The following is a 17,683-nucleotide window of genomic DNA, read 5'->3' on the forward strand; positions in this document are numbered from 1 at the left end:
AGTAATTAAAAAAATCAATGAAAGCTACTTAGCTAAATTAAATTTACTTAAAACTTAATATACTATTCTCTGTAGTTTTTAATGCTATCAATTGTCGCCTTGATGATTCTTCCTAGCCTCCTAATAGCAGAATTGTAATCACTCTCAGTTGCAGTTACCAGCAACTCTTGATCTTATTTCACACAACTAAGGTGGGTTGTCAATCTTTCAATGTTTCGGGTAAGCACATTATGAAAACCTATTTGATTTATAAGCAAATGTTATTCATACACCCTCACAGAGGGCCGGATTTAAAGCTTTGATGCTTCTAGGCACAAACGTTTACGCCACTCCGTTTTGCAAGATTTTCGGGGAAATCCCTGAAAATTCGGGGATAGCGGAAGTACTGAACAAAACACAACTGATGAGCCAAAAGTAATGAAAAAGAAAGGTGATATTGAACTCTCAGCTGCCATTCTTGGGAGATGTCTGAGTCTGACAGTTTACACAGATTTCCTGCGTTGTTTTAAAATCAGTTTTCTGTGAATAAGCAGCACGGCGGCGGAGTCGTCCTGACACTTGGCGATAAATCACGTTAGTCCAATTTTTGTTAAGACAAAAATCCCCAGAGGTAATTTATTGCGCCTCCTGTTATCGTATGCGACTAAGATTGGGCCTAGTCGGGAAATTAGTAAATCCTGGCCCGCCCACACATTAAGTATGATAAAGAAGCTCTGCTTTCTAGCATTCCCCATATATTTTTGAATAGGGTTTAGATGGATAAACTTACATAGAGGCTACCTGGCTAGGGTTTGAAAAAGCAGCTCTCACACTATTGAAATACCTTACTGTACTGTAGACCTCGATACCTTGCGCACATTTGAACTTTAGCGGGTGAAAATGAACTTTAACAGCTAGACAAGGGTAAGTGAACATTAATCACGATATTACTATCTGTAAATATTCTGCGTGGGCTAAATCTGCTATGTATTTTATTCCTATTTATGTGAAATTTGCATTCAGCGAATCTTTAAGAATTAGCCAGCTAGCAGACCAATTGAACCATGCAACTGGGTAGAACAAAATAATTGAACTTTGTGAGGGATCTTTGCAGGATTATCAAGCAAAAGTATTGTTATTTTGTATTTGATGTTGAGTAAAGCAGTTTATTCTCCTTTACATAGTTTGTGGACACCAATTCACGAAATGACTGGGCAAAGAAAAGGAATCCCAATAAATCTAGAAAAATTAGACAAAAATGCTTTTTCTTGTGTGAATCAGGGTACAAAGTGATTGTATTTCTGCTGCGGGAGTTGATTTTTTGCAGGGGGGAGGGAAACGCCAGTCAATATTTCCTGTTGAAAATTTGGCTCCCCTAGCGAAACTTGGCCCCCTGGTACTATTTTCTTAGTAGATTTATAGGTTTTTATTATTGATTGAAGTTACAATTTTCTTAAGCTTAGGTAAAACCTTTAAGCCACTATAGTACCTTGAAGAATCGCCCTATCCTTTCATCTATACACTTGTCTAGTTTTTATGAGGAACATATTTGAAATTATTTGCCTGTCTTGCCATAATTTGTACGGTTCGGATAAGAAATCAGAACAAAAATAAAACTAATAGTCGGCAGCTACTTTCTCGAAAATCTTAGAAAGGACAATTAACTTATACCATTTTGTGCCGGAGGTAAAGATACTCGGATTTGATGAAACTTTATACTATTGGAAAGTGCAACGGTTTTATTTTATTAAAAAGCGCAAAATATTCTTCTTAAAATTCAGGAAATGGAAATCCCGAAAAATGTTTTAACATAGCTGCTAGAAAATGTGAAAAATCAAATCGAAGGAAATATCATATGAACAATTTGACAGCTTTTGGAGCTCCCTACGGAGCTACCCAGTTCTGTTGAAAACTGTGCCAAAAGGGCATATTATTTATAACCTAGGTGCATTGTATTGTATCAGATTAACGACGCTTCTTGACTACTAAGGTCCTTGCGTCGGCCCTGCAGTGCATTGCTGCAGCATGATTCGATCTCTGGGTCCCGTATTACCAAGCTAAGGTCAAACCCACTCCGCCACCACAGGACCTAACCTAGGTGCATTGAATGCACAGTGCTTCGTTTGAAAAGTGGCAAAACATTATGTTTTTCTTTATTTTAAACTATCTTTTCGTTAGTTCTTCCAACTATTCACAGATTCAAGATATTCTATCAGCTTTTACTAAAATTTTAAGGAAACATCATTTTATCAATTGGGCAGCTTTAGGAATACCCTGTGGTGCCAAAAAAATTTCCCAAAAAGGCTCACAAAATGATTTTTAAGGTATTGAATAGTCTTAAGACTTACATGATAACATCTGTGGAGGCTTCACTAAGGGCTTCTGACGGTCGTTGCTTAACCGTACGTTCTATTTCTTCAATACTTCTCTCTTGTCGCATGAAAATCATATTTTCTCGGAAGTAAGCAAATAACTCCTATGAATAAACACTATGTTTATGGAAGAAGATTTATTAAAGAAATTACGTAAAAATCAACTTGTTGTAGCCAAGTCGAAAGAATTGAAAATAAGAGGGAAAGTTTTAGACGGGAAAAAAGAGGAAAAGCCAATCAGTCGTAAGCAGGGGTATCTGAAATTCATCGGTGTAGGTGTAACTGAACCACCGTGTAACCGTTTCTACCACTTCAAAACAATTTCCACCTCCACCTTCCTCTCGTGTCCCTCTTAAAGTCTGTATTTATCCAAAGGTTCAATGAGAGCTGAGATGTTTTGGCATTCAAATACCCAAGCTACAAAACAATGAGAGAACCCTATTGCAGAAGTTTTATAGTTTGCCATTGCTAATAGATAGTGCTAATTATTGGGAAACATAAAACATTTTTCTTTGGGAGTTTTCTGAAAGGGGTTTCCTGGAGGATTTTTCATGAAAAGAATATTTTTTTACAGAAGGGGGGAGACTTGGATATTAATTCCTCTTTTCCACTTTCCATAGCACTTCTGAAGTTAATTAAAAATAACTAAACTCAAATAAAATATTCAAATTTGGAAACATTTATTTTCTACTGTGTATATTTTCCAGGGGAAGGTTTTTCCATGGGGTAGAGGGGGGTAGACGCTTAAATTCAAGGAGAGTGACAGGGCTAAGGGTGCCCCCATTAAAAGACATACAAAAAAGAAGAAATAAATCTGCCTTTAAGAGTTTGTGACGTCTAATTTTCCATGTTTTTATAACAACAAAACATGACTTTTTCATTAATTATCTCCACAGTCATTTACATCATGACTTTAGAAAGCAAACAATTCAAACAAGGTTGAAAATGTAAAGATTCTAACTTACCCAATGTAAGTACTGTGGTTCAGTTGCACGGTAGTCCAGTTGCATGGTGATCCAGTTGCACGGTGCTCAGTTACTAGGGGAATCAGTTGCAAGGGGTTCAGTTACACTGGGATTTAGTTGAATGAGGTTGAGTTGCACGAAGGATCAGTTAAATGGGATTCAGTTGCACGAGGGTTCAGTTGCACAAGGGCTCAGTTACACAAGGGCTCAGTTGCACGGGGGTTCGGTTGCGCGGTGGTTTAGTTGCACGGTGGTTCATCTGCACGGTGGTTCAGGTCCAAGGGGGTCCAGCTGTAGGGTGATTAAGTTAAAGTGGTTCAGGTTCATTGGGTTCAGTTACACGATGGTTCAGTGGCAATGGAACCAAATTCATGTGTCAGTGATATGGTTTGTATGATTTGTAAGGAGGAAAAATATAAAGCAGAAACCGAAATGGCGATGAAGCTATGAAAAAACGGTTTTAATCAAAGATGCCCCAAAGGGTTGCTCACAATAAACGTTAGTTAAAAAGTTAAAATCTGGGGGGGGGGAGACTAAAGAAATTGAACACACCAAAGGATTGCTCAGGATAAACATTAGTTGAAAAGTTAAAATCTGGGGGGGGGACTAAAGAAATAGAACACACTTGAGGCTAGTAACTTTTTGTCTGTGTGTTTGTCTGTGCTTGTCCTCGCTAATAAGTGAATAGAGATAAAGTCAAGAAAATTTAAAAAATAAAATTTAATAAGAAGCAAAAATTTCTATAAAGCTCACTCAAATTACAAATGAAATGTAAAAGAAATAGAAAGGCTGAAGATACCAGAATGGAAATAGACTAATAAAAGATAGGATAAGTCCTTGCTAGTTAGTGCACACTCAAGAATTGAACAGCGGCGCCATTTGGGGGGGTCAGGGGTGGGCAAACGACCACCCCAGATTTTCCAGGGGGGCCCAAGCTTCCACCACAAAGGGCCCTTTGCCGGCCATAATAATCCATTATGACCAACATAATCCATTCTGTCCAATTGATTTGAAATTACTGCACGCCTATTAACCAAAGAGCGTAATTACTTGACGACCCTTGGGGTAATTATGCTATTTGCTATTAATTATTGTAAACTTTGAAAGTAGGTAAGATACATAATAAAATTCTCAAGTTCCGTCAAATGCACATTTCCTAGATGATTACGAAACACGAAGTGAGTTGGGGGGGGGGACAAGATGGAGCTTATGCTCACCCCAAGATTTGGTCCAAATGGCGCCACTGGAATTGAAGTTAGGTTAATCATTACAAAATATACCTTAGTATGATAAAAATATAATACTTTAGAAAAAAATGTGGGCTATATATATTTGCACACTAGAAGGGGGGGGGGTAAAATATAGTGGGTCTGCACGCCTATTCTGTTGGGTAAAATTATTTTGCATATTATGAAGTAAGAATTGTTGGACCCGCTGTACTTTGCCCCCCTCCCGTAATGTGCAAAAAATATAGCCCAAATTTGTTGCTAAAGTTTTAGTATTTAACGTAAATATAGCTAAAATACAGTTTTCCACCAAACCAAAGCTAATTGTCTCGTATAAAGACTGTGAAAACCAATTATTATTAGATCTTCGCAATACAAATTCCCGAGTATGTACTATCTAACAAGGAAGTACCAAATTAGCCCTGAATCTTACCTTTGTAAAATGATTAAGGTTTTGTCTATGCTCCATCAGATTCCCACTTCTGAAAGACCATGCCCAATTGATTTCGATCCCGTTAATTCGATCACTTTGAACATGGTCGACAATGCTTTCAATAAATACTTTTTGAATGCCAGGTAAAGTGGTAAGTGAAGTGAAATTACTTTTCGTGAGAGCAGGGGCACCAATCGAAAGAATGATTAGCAAATTTGGATTCCTTTCTTTCAGCAGCTTCAAAGATAGCAAATCATCTGAAATATAAATGTGCCATTAATGAACTAATAGTCAGTTCTTAGCTCTAAAATTAAAGCAGGAAGTATTTAGGAATTTCTTTTAGGAAATGTAAATAGTTTTCAAAACAGCAAAACATTTTACTAATGCGTGGCGCGCAGCACCACAGCAACGCGTGCCGATATATAAATAAAATGTACTGTCCGTCTGTCCATTACACTATTTACAATAAAAAAAGGAAAAAAACTAAAAAATAAAGAAGAAAAAGAAAACTATTATAAAGAAGAAAAAACAAACTACAAAAACTAAAAAAAGGTAAACAACTGAAAAAAACTAAAAAGAAAAAAACTAAAAAAATAAAAAATCTAAAAAAAAACTAAAAAAGAAAAAAATTAAAACTAAAAAACAAGGGATTACAAGAATTCAAAAACCTTAAAAAAGAAAACAAAAACTTTGAAGCTTAGTAGATATCATTGTTAGAAATTGGACTTGCTTTAATAATCAAATATCTTTGAAAAAACTGCAATATGAAAAGACAGCAAGTTGTCTGCGGTTAGAACACATGGGACGCATGCCGAGTTCTGGGGTCCGGTTCTAAGCTATCAAAATTAAAGCAGAAAGTATTTAGGAATTTCTTTTAGGAAAGGTAAATAGTTTTCAAAACAGCAAAAAAAGATGATTTTACATAATGGGAAACTATTGGAGAAACTTTTTAAAGTTACAAGAAAATTCTTGAAGATCATTTCTTGCTGTGAGAAGAAAAGAATTGAATATTTCAATTCATGTTAGCTGTCTTATATGGAAGCTTTTTCTTAAAAAAAAAATCAGAGCAAAAACACAAACATTTTTTGCTATGAAGGTCTTTGTAAAAAGCGTGTCTGCTATTTGATTTTTTTGGAGCAAGTTGCTTAGAAAAATACATATAATATTATCATTGTGCCGAGCAAAAAAATACAGGTTGATACGTAGTGGTAACAGGCCGTTTTCATGGAGGCTAAAGGCAAAATTTTTAGAGGCTCGTAAATTCGAAGCATTTTTATTTATCTGTCAGCTTTTATTTGTGCTAGTTCCTTCGTCCACTTTCTTTTTGTCCGCTTTGCATATGGCTTTTTTTTCAGCTTTAAAATACACACAGAGAAACAGAAGTTTTAGGTCTCCGGACGTCCAACTATATTTTGTTGACAGGGGTAGGAACCCACAAAAACATAGTGAGAGGGGGATTTTTTTATCTTTTAAATAAAGATACAAAAATGAATTTTTCAGAATATAGAGAGAGGGATGAACAATACGGAAAAAGAGTACGGAGAAATTTCCCCCCTCCGTCAACAGTTGCCTCTATTTATGCAGTAATATGAATAGTGTCATGTGTGATTCAAATCTTAGTCATATAAGATTTTCGCCGAAGTTTTTTTTTATATATAGTTTAATAATTTCCTCTGGAAAGAGAAAACAACAGAAGGTTTTAATATTCACTAGGCCCATAAATTACTTGAAATAACTTGGAAAAATCCCTAAATAAATATCGTCAACATAGCAATCCTAAACAATGATTAACAACCTTTTTTTATAAAAATCTTAAAGACTTCGATCAAGAAGCCATTTACGAAAAAGACCCAAGGCAGCAAAGAATTCAGCTGAAAACACTAACTAGATGGTTCATTTTACAAATAATCCCCGGCCTTACATCCAAAAAAGCTACTCAAATATAAACTACGAAATTTAAGGCCGCTTGATTTGTTTTTAATATATTATATTTCGAATCGAACATTTATTAGCATAATATGAGAAGAGTCTTGTAAAGCAATCACGTTAAAAAGGAATTTAACTAAAATTCTCTGAAGTATGGACTATTTTTCTTAGTTTTAGAGCAAAATTTCTACGGTCAAGTACCGTACAATTTGAATTTAAATGTTTATGATTTATTCTTTTCAGAAACTTTATTTATCCGCACATCCATAGCTATCAATTCCACAATTTTGTTACAACTTTGTTACTTTTTTACACAGCAATCAAGAAGCTACGAAATTTTCGATATAAAAATCAAATATTAAAAGTTCAATTTTTGGGATGCATTCTTTTTAGGATATTTATTTTATCTGCATAGCCATAGCTATCAATTTTATAATCCTTTATTACTTTTTCTTTATGCAGCAAGCTAGGAGATTTTCAAATAAACCATCTTATAAAACGTTTTCATTAAACACACATTTTCCTTTACAGATAAGGACAGAATTCTAGGAGATGACACATACAAGACCAGATGGTTGTAAGAACAGCAAAGATTTCAATTGAAAAATCCAGAAGTGAGAGTGTTGATTGTAACTATCTATCAAAATTCTGACTTGTAAGTTCCGGGGAGCATTTATTCAGCTTAACAAAATAAAATAAAAATTTTCACCACAAAATTGTTAATGTATATTTTAACCTTTTTGGTGAAAAGTAATTCTCAGCGTTTAAATATGAATTTTCATTCTCGGGGGAAAAGCCTAAATATCTGAAGGAAGCGATTATTTACTGTTGTGGTACATCTTCATACGAATAAAACGCTTGATGTCTATGTGACCCTAAAGTTGTTTGTAAGAACCCAGGCACACCCTCCCACCTCTTCTCTCTTGTCTTTTTTGACGCTTGATGCCTGTGTAACAGTAAGGTCGTTTGTAAGAACAACCTTATTATTACTGTTTCGGCTCTTTGCGCTTATATTCATGGCCTTTTTCTAAGTCACTTCGATAAATAAAGCCTGATTCCACCATACTTGTGAAGAAAAAGCAGGAAAACCCAAAGACAAAATTGAACTACGATAATTGATTTATCAAATCGACTGATATTTGACAAAACCTATTGATGCCACCATTAATTTTTACAATTAAAAACGAAAAACATTCTCAACCGACAAATTCTATTAAATAATGATTGTCCAAAATATGTCTATAGGGAACCTGTGACTACTGCTCCTGGTTCAGCTTTCTTTCTAAAATGGCTGGAAATCGTTTAACATGAACGTTTTGAGTAGGCCTATATAATTCAAACCCAAGGATCTTTCCGACATTTGAGGCCCCTGAAATTCTGACCACGCCCCTAGTTTAAAAGAATTAAAAACTCATTACAGTACATAATACTAAATGTTCTACTGCATAGTCAACGGCATAAAACTTTTAAGTAAGAAAATGTTTCTTTAGTTTCCCAACAGAATACTCACGGAAACAAAATCAATCAACTGAAAAATCTATATATGTTCCTTGTGATGATTTCTGAAGGTAACTCCCACGCCAAGTAATTATCAAATGAGTTCATGCAGGTCAGTACTTTAACTTAATGGGCTGTAGAAAAATTGAAAATGTGTATTCAACTGGAATTTTAAATTGTTAATTACGGTAAGAAAAAAAATCTGCGTCACGAAAAATTATACATTAAAATATGTATTACTCCTTTCGTTCTTTAATGATTTGAGTTGAACGGCAATTCCCTCAAGACGCAGGTGTTATTAATTTTCTAAACGAAGCAGGTGTCTGTTATGTCATAGGGATTGTTTTCTAAGAGATGCTGGTACAAGTTACGTTATAGGGAATGTTTCCTAAGAGATGTAGATGTATGTTACGTCATAGGAAATGTTCAGTTATGCAAATTTTAGGTAATAGGACGTGTTAGAGTCCACTTGTCAAGCGGGGGGATTTTATTGAGACATTTTTTTCAAGACATTTCAAGACGTATCTTAAGACATTATTCTTGAAGATGTTTTCGAGGGGCCTCTAACCTGGCCACCGGGGACCATAGCATCCGATTCTATCGGGGGCCCTAACATCAAATTCCGCCGGGCCCTTAGCGTAACCACCGGGAACCATAGCATCCCATACAATTGTGAGCCCTAACATCCAATTTTATTCGGCCCTTAACCTAACCACCGGGGTCTTAGCAACCATATAAATCGCGGCCCTAGCACCGAATTCTATCGGGGCCCCTAGCAACCAGTTTCAACGGAGGCCCTAGATAGCAATTCCAACTAGTGGCCCTAGCGTCCAATTCCAATTGGGCCCTAGCATCCAATTCCATCTGGAGCCCCTAACCTAACCATAGGAGGGCAATAGCATGAAATTTTGCTTGAGGAGCCTAGTACATCCAATTTCCTTTAGGGCCCCTAACCTAACTACCGGGGTTACTACCCTGGTAGTTAGGTCACTGTACAGTTGTATATCTTTGAAAAAGAAACTATTTTCCTAGTTTCATAGTTTTATACATTCAGATAACTCTAACGGAATGTTTTCAAATTTGAGAATAAAAATTAGCATCCAATTTTATTTGGGGCCGCCTAGCATCCAATTCCTTCGGGGGGCCCTAGTAACCAATTTACCTAGCAACCAGTTTTTCAAGAAATTTCAAATTTGTTGGTTGTTATGTAATAGGGGAATGTTTACCTATATTGAGGATGATACGATCTTGCTTGACATTCTAGACAGCAGGGGGCCACGGGGGATCCCCGCTTGTAACTGTGGAGGGTGCGAACGTGAATTGTTACGTAATGACGATGTACAGAGGAGGTTTTACATAATACTTCAAGAGATTTCATTTTCTTCTAATGCGTCTTTTCAGGGGACCTTTATATTCCAAAGATTTTATGTCCACATTAGGATTCGAAAGGAATTCCCCCTAATTAGAATGGAGCGCTAAAGAGCTGGAGAGCGCTAAATAACATAATATTCTAATATTTTGATTCAGCTAATACATTCTACGTGATAACCTATTGCAAGTAACAAGAATTCATTGTTTGCACATAATAGAATGATTAAATGAATTTTGTGTTCTCATATGGGTGCAACAAATGACATACAGAGGGGAAAAATTCATTACTTGCATTTGCCTACACTTGTTATGCACCTGTATTTTAAGTACTGCTTTAGAGAGTGCCCTTAGATAATATTGCCATTAGAGATGAAATAAAAGTGAAAGTACAATTATGGCTAGAATATGGTAACCTTCATTCATGATCAAAAGTTTCCTCCTATTCATCTTTACTACAAGGAATTTTACACTTATATTAAGGACATGCTTTAATGATTATACCTATGTTAATAGGCTAAAAGATGCCTAAATTATATTAGTGAAATATATTAAAGTTTTATCCTGGATCAATAAAGCTAAAGGATACAAACTTTTGTACATACAAATTTTATTAATAAAAATAAATTTACAAGCATTATTAAAACACAGAAAAAACAGTTAACACTCAACAAATGGGAAAAACAAAACGTTAAACAGACTTAATAAGGATAAAATATAAGGGAAAAGAACCATTAACTACATAAAGTTGGTAACCCCAGCAACTAATTCTCTCAATTTTCAGTCTGTGGCACTCACTGGCTAACACATGAAACCCTCTCACAGCCATTATTGTACCAATGGCGAATTTCGGCCATTTCCATACGAAAATGTTCATTCACACTAAAATTGATCGTTTAAGCTGATCATTTAAATTGAGGCCAACATGCCACAATGTACCAGTCCCAGATGACACTCTTCTGGCTATGACACCTAAGAGTTTTTCAACCTTTCCCCCTCAAAAATAAATTCATAAACTATAAAATGACCATTGTTTTTATTTGAACTGAAAGGCAATTTAGTGATAGGATTGGTTTTCAGTCATTAATCTGCATATTAAAAGACCAAAAAAGACGTTTATTTCTTAGTAGCCTAATGCAATTTTCAAAACTCGAAATTTTTTGACAGATTTTCAGCAGATTTCTAGAATAGCTCAGAATACTTTCCTGAAACTCCGGTTCTGGGGTCGGTTTTTGGATGATGTTATTTCTGTGTTGGATCATGGAGAAGAGTCATTTAACTCCTTCTTGACTCATCTAAACACTTTGGACTCTAGCCTTCAGTTCACCTTAGAACTAGAAGATAACCATAACTTCCTTTTCTAGATTTATTGATTTTCAATAAGTCTCCAAGCCTTGTATTTTTTATTTATAGAATGCCTACGCATAGCGATAGACATTTACATTTTTCCTCCAACAGCTCTCCCTGCGTAAGAAGAGCAGTAGTTAATTCTTTGAGTTATAAGAATATGTTCGGAGGCTCACATAGTCTCCAAATTGAACTATATTAAGGATACTTTATTTTGTAATATTTTCAGGCATTTCCCGGCAAAATATTTTCCTCAACAAACAAGGCCATGAGGCTACGCCGAAGGCCTGAGATTTTTTATTCCGCTTCGGCTCAACATTTGTATGACAATCCACTCCATGTCATCTCATTTGACAGCACCTCTATTATTTCCCCAATTTAAGGTCTTTTACATGTTTTCAGGGAGGCAGTTGAGATAAAAAATAGCACATACACCAGAAGGTAGCACTCAATAGAGACACTGAAGAAACTTCTCTAAGTCTTATTTATGACAAAATTATTAATTCTTATCGTTTTCACAAACATCCACACATTTACGTTGCACAATCAAATAAAATATCTGATAAAAATCTACCTGGAAATCGGTTAGCCTTTAAGAGTGCTGTACGTAAGATGAAATTGTGAAATGTTATTTAGACTTATATTTTTTATTCAGTTACCCTTTCTTCATATTTTAGTTTTGTGTTGTGTCTTAAGGTTCAGTTTTTTATATTTTTTTAAAATTCTGTACTGAGGATGGTGAAGCGGAGGTCTTGACCGAAATATTTGCACAATTTCCAATTTTTTCATTGGCTGTTTATTATCCTCGTTCTTCTTTTCTTTGTGATTTTGTTACAAAATACTTGTTACAAAGCAGGAAATAATTCTTAAAAAGCTATATTAAAAAATATATAAAATATATATATAAATGTATTTTATTATAAAAATATATAAAAAAATCAAATTTTTCTTACAAAACAGAAAAATGTTCGTACAAAACAAAAATACATCCCAAAAGATTGTAAATTCTTCTTAAAAATTACAAGATGTTTCTTACGAAACAAAAAATAATTCTACAAAACAAAAATACATCCAAACAAATCATTAATTTTTCTTATGAAGCAAAGATAATACCCACAAAACGCAAATCCATCCTAGAAAATCACAAACAGTTCTTACAAAATACTAAATACATCCTAAGAACTCAGAGATTGTTCTTAAAAAATATTAAATAAAAAAACTGAAACTGTGTTTATTTAACTGAAACTAAGGAGCAACATTAAAACTTAAAACGAACAGAAATTACTTCGTATATGAAAGGGGCTGCTTACTTATCAACGCCCCGCTCTTTACACTAAAGTTTGACTCTTTATCTTAACTCTACTTTTTAAAACAGTAAAAAACTTTAGCATTAAGAGCGGGGCGTTGATCGAGTAATTTCTGTTCGTTTTAAGTTTTAATGTCGCTCCTTAGTTTCAGTTAAAAAAACTTGTTTTTATTTAATTTCTGACCATTTTTCAATCAATGCATGTTTTGATTTTGGCTCTCCGCAGAGGAATAATTAAAACAAAATTTGCATGTTTTTTGTCTTCTAAATGGCTTTTTCATAGTTTAGATCGAATGATTTTGAGGCTTTTTCATAGTTTAGATCGAATGATTTTGAGAAAAAAAGGAGCGGGGGGAAGCCTAGTTGCTTTCCGATTTTTTGGTTACTTAAAAAGGCAACTAGAACTTTAATTTCTTACGATTGTTTTCATTAGTAAAAGGTATACGAAACTTATAAATAAGCTTACATAACGAACTTTTCTATCCTCAAATATAGGATAGAAAATATATCAAAATATGGGTATAGATCTGAATACGAATTGTTTTTTCCATGGACAATTATATGTTGCATGTTCAAGAGTCAGTAAACCTGACAATCTATTTATATGCACAGACAATGACAGCGAAGAATGTTGTATATTCGCATGTTTTACGTAGTTAAAAACATATATATATATATATATATATATATATATATATATATATATATATATATATATATGTATATATATATATATATATATATATATCTATTCAAAGGTGGGACACAGGGACACAACTACAATGGCACCTAACGACTTACGTGCGTGGGGGGAATGGGGGGCGCGAAGCGCCCCACCAACTAGGTGTTGGGGTGGCGCGAAGTGCCACCCCAACAGATAATTACATATATGACGGGGTTCTCCCCGCTTCGTCAGTACCTTGCTCTTTACACTAAAGCTTAAATTTTATCCCAATTCATAAAGAATGACCCCTGAATCACAAAAGCCGTAGAATAAGTAGTTGAAATTACTAAAAATACTTTAGCATAAGGAACGAAGTATTAGGAGGAGGTGAGCCCCTCATAAGCATAATAATTTCTGTTCGTTTTCAGTTTTAATGCAGCTACTTACTTTCAGTTGAAATTTTTTTTTCATATTTATTTTTTCAATGTTTTTTTTTAAATAATGGTAGAAAATCCTGCGTTCCCTTCATGGAAATTTTCTTCCCCCATGACAAATTCCTTGATGGAAAGTTCCTCCAACATATCCCCCCCCTTCTCAACCCCTCCCTAACCCAAAAAATCCCCTTGAAAACGTCTCTACACTTCCCAATACCTATTACTATATGCATGCACTGGTCAAAGTTTGTAACTTGTAGCCCCTCCCACAGGGACTGTGGGGAAATAAGTCGTCCCAAAGACATAGTTATAAGGTTTTTCGACAACGCTGGAAAAAATGGTTATCTCAGAATTTCGATTCGTTGACTTTGGGAAAATAATTAGCGTGGGAGATGGCCTAGGTGCCCTCCCATTTTTTTGGCCACTTAAAAAGGGCACTAGAACTTTTCAATTCCGTTAGAATGAGCCGTCTCGCAACGTTCTAGGACGACTGGCTCTATACGATCACCCCTGGGGAAAAAACAAATGAACAAATAAACACGCATCCGTGATCTGCCTTCTGGCAAAAAATACAAAATTATGTCGCTCCTTAGTTTCAGTTAAAAAAACTTTTTTTTTCTCTTTAATTTCAGAACGTTTTTGAATCAATGCATGTTTTGATTTTGGCTGTCTGCATTTTTCGCTAAATGGCTTTCTCATAGTTTTTATCGAAGCATTTTGAGAAAAAAAGGAGTGGGGGGGGGGCCTAGCTGCCTTCCGATTTTTTGGTTACTTAAAAAGGCAACTAGAACTTTTGATATTTTACGAATGTTTTTATTTGTAAAAGGTATACGTAACTTATAAAGTAGCTTAAGTAACAAGCTTTTGTATTCTCATGTTTTTATTACATATATGAGGGGGTTCACCCCCTCGTCAGTACCTCGCTCTATACACAAAAGCTTAAATTGTGTCCCAATTCATAAAGAATGACCCCTGAATCACAAAAGCCGTAGAGTAAATAGTTGAAATTACTAAAAATACTTTAGCGTAAAGAGTGAGGTATTAGGAGGAGGTGAGCCCCTCATAAGCATAATAATTTCTGTTAGTTTTAAGTTTTAATGCAGCTACTTACTTCCAGTTGAAAATTTCTCATATTTATTTTTTCACTGTTTTTTTTTTTAAATAATGCTAGAAAATCCTGCGCTCCCTTCATAGATATTTTCTTCCCCCAAGACAAATTCCTTGATAGAAAATTCCTCCAACAAATCCCCCTGTTCTCAACCCCTGCCCCACCCAAAAAATCCCCTTGAAAGCGTATATACACTTCCCAATAACCATTACTATTTGTATGCACTGGTCAAAGTTTGTTACTTGTAACCCCTCCCACGGTGACTGTGGAGGAGTAAGTTGTCCCCAAAGACATAGTTATAAGGTTTTTCGACTACGATGCAAAAAATGACTATCTCATAATTTTGATCCGTTGACTTTGGGAAAATAATTAGCGTTGGAAGGGCCTAGGTGCCCTCCAATTTCTTTGGTAACTTAAAAAGGCCACTAAAACTTTTCATTTCCATTAGAATGAGCCCTCTCGCAACGTTCTAGGACGACTGGGTCGATAAAATCACCCCTGGGGAAAAAAACAAATAAACACGCATCCGTGATCTGCCTTCTGGCAAAAAATACAAAATTCCACATATTTGTCGATAGGAGCTTGAAACTTCTAAAATGGGATTTTCGGATATGCTGAATCTGATGGTGTGATTTTCGTTAAGATTTTATTACTTTTAGGGGGTGTTTTCCCCTATTTTCTAAAATAAAGTAAATTTTCTCAAGCTCGTAACTTTTGATGGGTAAGACTAGACTCGATGAGACTTATATATTTAAAATGAGCATTAAAATTCGATTCTTTTGATGTAGCTATTGGTACCACAATTCAAATTTTTAGAGTGTTGGTTACTATTGTGCCGGGTTGCTCCTTACTACAGTTCGTTACCACGAACTGTTTGACAAAATACTATTTAAAAACAAAATTACTTCTCAAAAAGCAAAAAACTAATTCTTACAAAACAAAAATAAATCCAGAGAAATAACAAATTCTGGTTACATCATGCAAAATAGTTCTTACGAAACAAAAATACATCCCAAAAGATAATAAGTTCCTCTTACAAAATACAAAATAATTAATACAAAACGAAAAACAATTCTTAGAAAACATAAATGCATCGTAAGAAATCATAAATTCTTCTTACAATACAAGAATAATTCCTACAAAACGAAAATACATCCTAAACAATCACAAGCGGTTCTTACAAAATATAAAATACATCCTAAAAAATCACAGATGGTTATTACAAAGCAAAAACTGATTCTTCTAAAACAAAAATATATCCTATACAATCACAAAGTGTTCCCACAAAATATTAAATTCTTCTTACATCACAAAAAATACTTGTTATAAAACAAAAACAAAAATACTTTTTACAAAATAAAAATACATCCTAAGAGATCATAAATTATTCTTACAAAATAAAAAATACTTCTTACAAAACAAAACTACATCCTAACAAATCACAAAATCTTCTTACAAAGCAAAAAATAATTCTTACAAAACAAAACTACATCCTACAAAATCACTAATTCTTCTTATATCATACAAAATACTTCTTACGAAACAAAAAATAATTCTTACAAAACAAATATACACACTAAAAATTCGGAGATTTTTCTTTAAAAAATACAAAAATAAGAAATACAATTCTTACAAAACAAAAGATACATACTAAGAAATCAAAAATTCTTATTACAGAATACAAAATACTTGTTACAAAACAAAAAATGCTTCTTACAAAGCAAAAACTAACTCTTAAAAAACGAAAATATCCCTTAACAATCACAAACTGTTCTTAAAACACACAAAATACTCATTAAAAAACAAAAAGTACTTCTTACAAAACAAAACAAATCTTACTAAACCAACATACATCCTAAAAGGTCTCAAATTTTTCTTACAAAATGCAATGTACTTCTTAAAAAACAAAAAATAATTCTTACAAAACAAAAATGTATCCTAAACAATCACAAATACTTATTACAAAACAAAAAATAATTCTTAGCGTGCCCCGCTTATTAATTAATTTTTTGCTTTGTAAGAGTATTTTTGTTTCGTAACAAGTATTTTCTATTTTTTATTAAGAATTTGTGAATTCTTTGGATGTATTTTTTGTTTTGTAAGAAATGTTTTGTCTTTTAAGAAGTAATTTGTATGACGCAAGAAGGATTTTTGATTTCTTAGGATTAATGGTGTTTTCTAGAATTTTTTTTTGCTCTGTAAGAAGTATTTTTTTACAAGTATTTGTATTTTGTAAGGACAATCATAAATTTCTTAGGGTGTATTTTGTTTTTTAAGACTTACTTTTTGTTTCGTAAGAAGTATTTTGTAGGATGTAAGAAGAATTGGCAAGTTGTTTGGATGTGTTTTTGTTTTGTAAGAATTATATTTGTTTCATAAGAAGTATTTTTGCTCTGTTAAAAATATTCTGTATTTTGTGAGAACAATCTCTGATTTCTTAGGATGTGTTTTGTATTTTGTAAGAACTGTTTGTGATTTTTTAGGATTTGTAAGAATTATTTTGTATTTTGTTAGAGGAATTTGCGACTATTAGGATATGTTTTTGTTTTGTAAGATCTTTTTTGTTTTGTAAGAAGTATTTTGTATTTGTAAGAACAACCTCTGATTTTCTTAAGTATTTTTGTCTTTTAAGAATTATTTAGGATGTATTTTAGTTTTGTAAGAATTATTTTTTGTTTTGTAATAAACATTTTTGCTTTGTAATAAGAATTTGTGTTTTCTTGGGATATATTTTTTGTTTTGTAAGAATTATTTTTGTTTTTAAAAATTATTTTGTAAGAAGAATTTGTGATATTTTAAGATGTGTTTTTTGTTTTGTAAGAATTACTTTTTGCTTTGTAATAAGTATTTTGTAATAAGAACTTGCGATTTCTTAGGATGTGCACCAGAGAGTGTCATAGGGGTGTTAAGTTGTGCCACGCCAGCCTCAATTGCCAGGAGTCATCAGAAGAAACGCTAATGGAGATTTCTTATTAAGTTTAAACGATCAATTCTAGTGCAAAGAAATACTGAGTGTCACAGTCTGGGAATTGGCAAGGAACATCACTATATAACAATG

At 33.8% G+C, this 17,683-nt stretch overlaps 1 protein-coding gene across 1 annotated transcript in view; it reads right to left on the reverse strand.

The window, feature by feature from the left end:
• LOC136032061 (uncharacterized) overlaps positions 1-17,683 on the reverse strand; it is an 80,417-nt gene that overhangs the window by 41,346 nt on the left and 21,388 nt on the right. The window contains exons 4-5 of the mRNA XM_065712179.1: positions 4,976-5,232; positions 2,328-2,455 (exon numbers count right to left, since the gene is read on the reverse strand). Of these exons, the coding sequence (XP_065568251.1) occupies positions 2,328-2,455; positions 4,976-5,232 (385 nt within the window). The remainder of the gene's footprint in view (positions 1-2,327; positions 2,456-4,975; positions 5,233-17,683) is intronic.

This window comes from Artemia franciscana, chromosome 1 (assembly GCF_032884065.1).
Source record: "Artemia franciscana chromosome 1, ASM3288406v1, whole genome shotgun sequence".
Lineage (NCBI taxonomy): Eukaryota > Metazoa > Arthropoda > Branchiopoda > Anostraca > Artemiidae > Artemia > Artemia franciscana.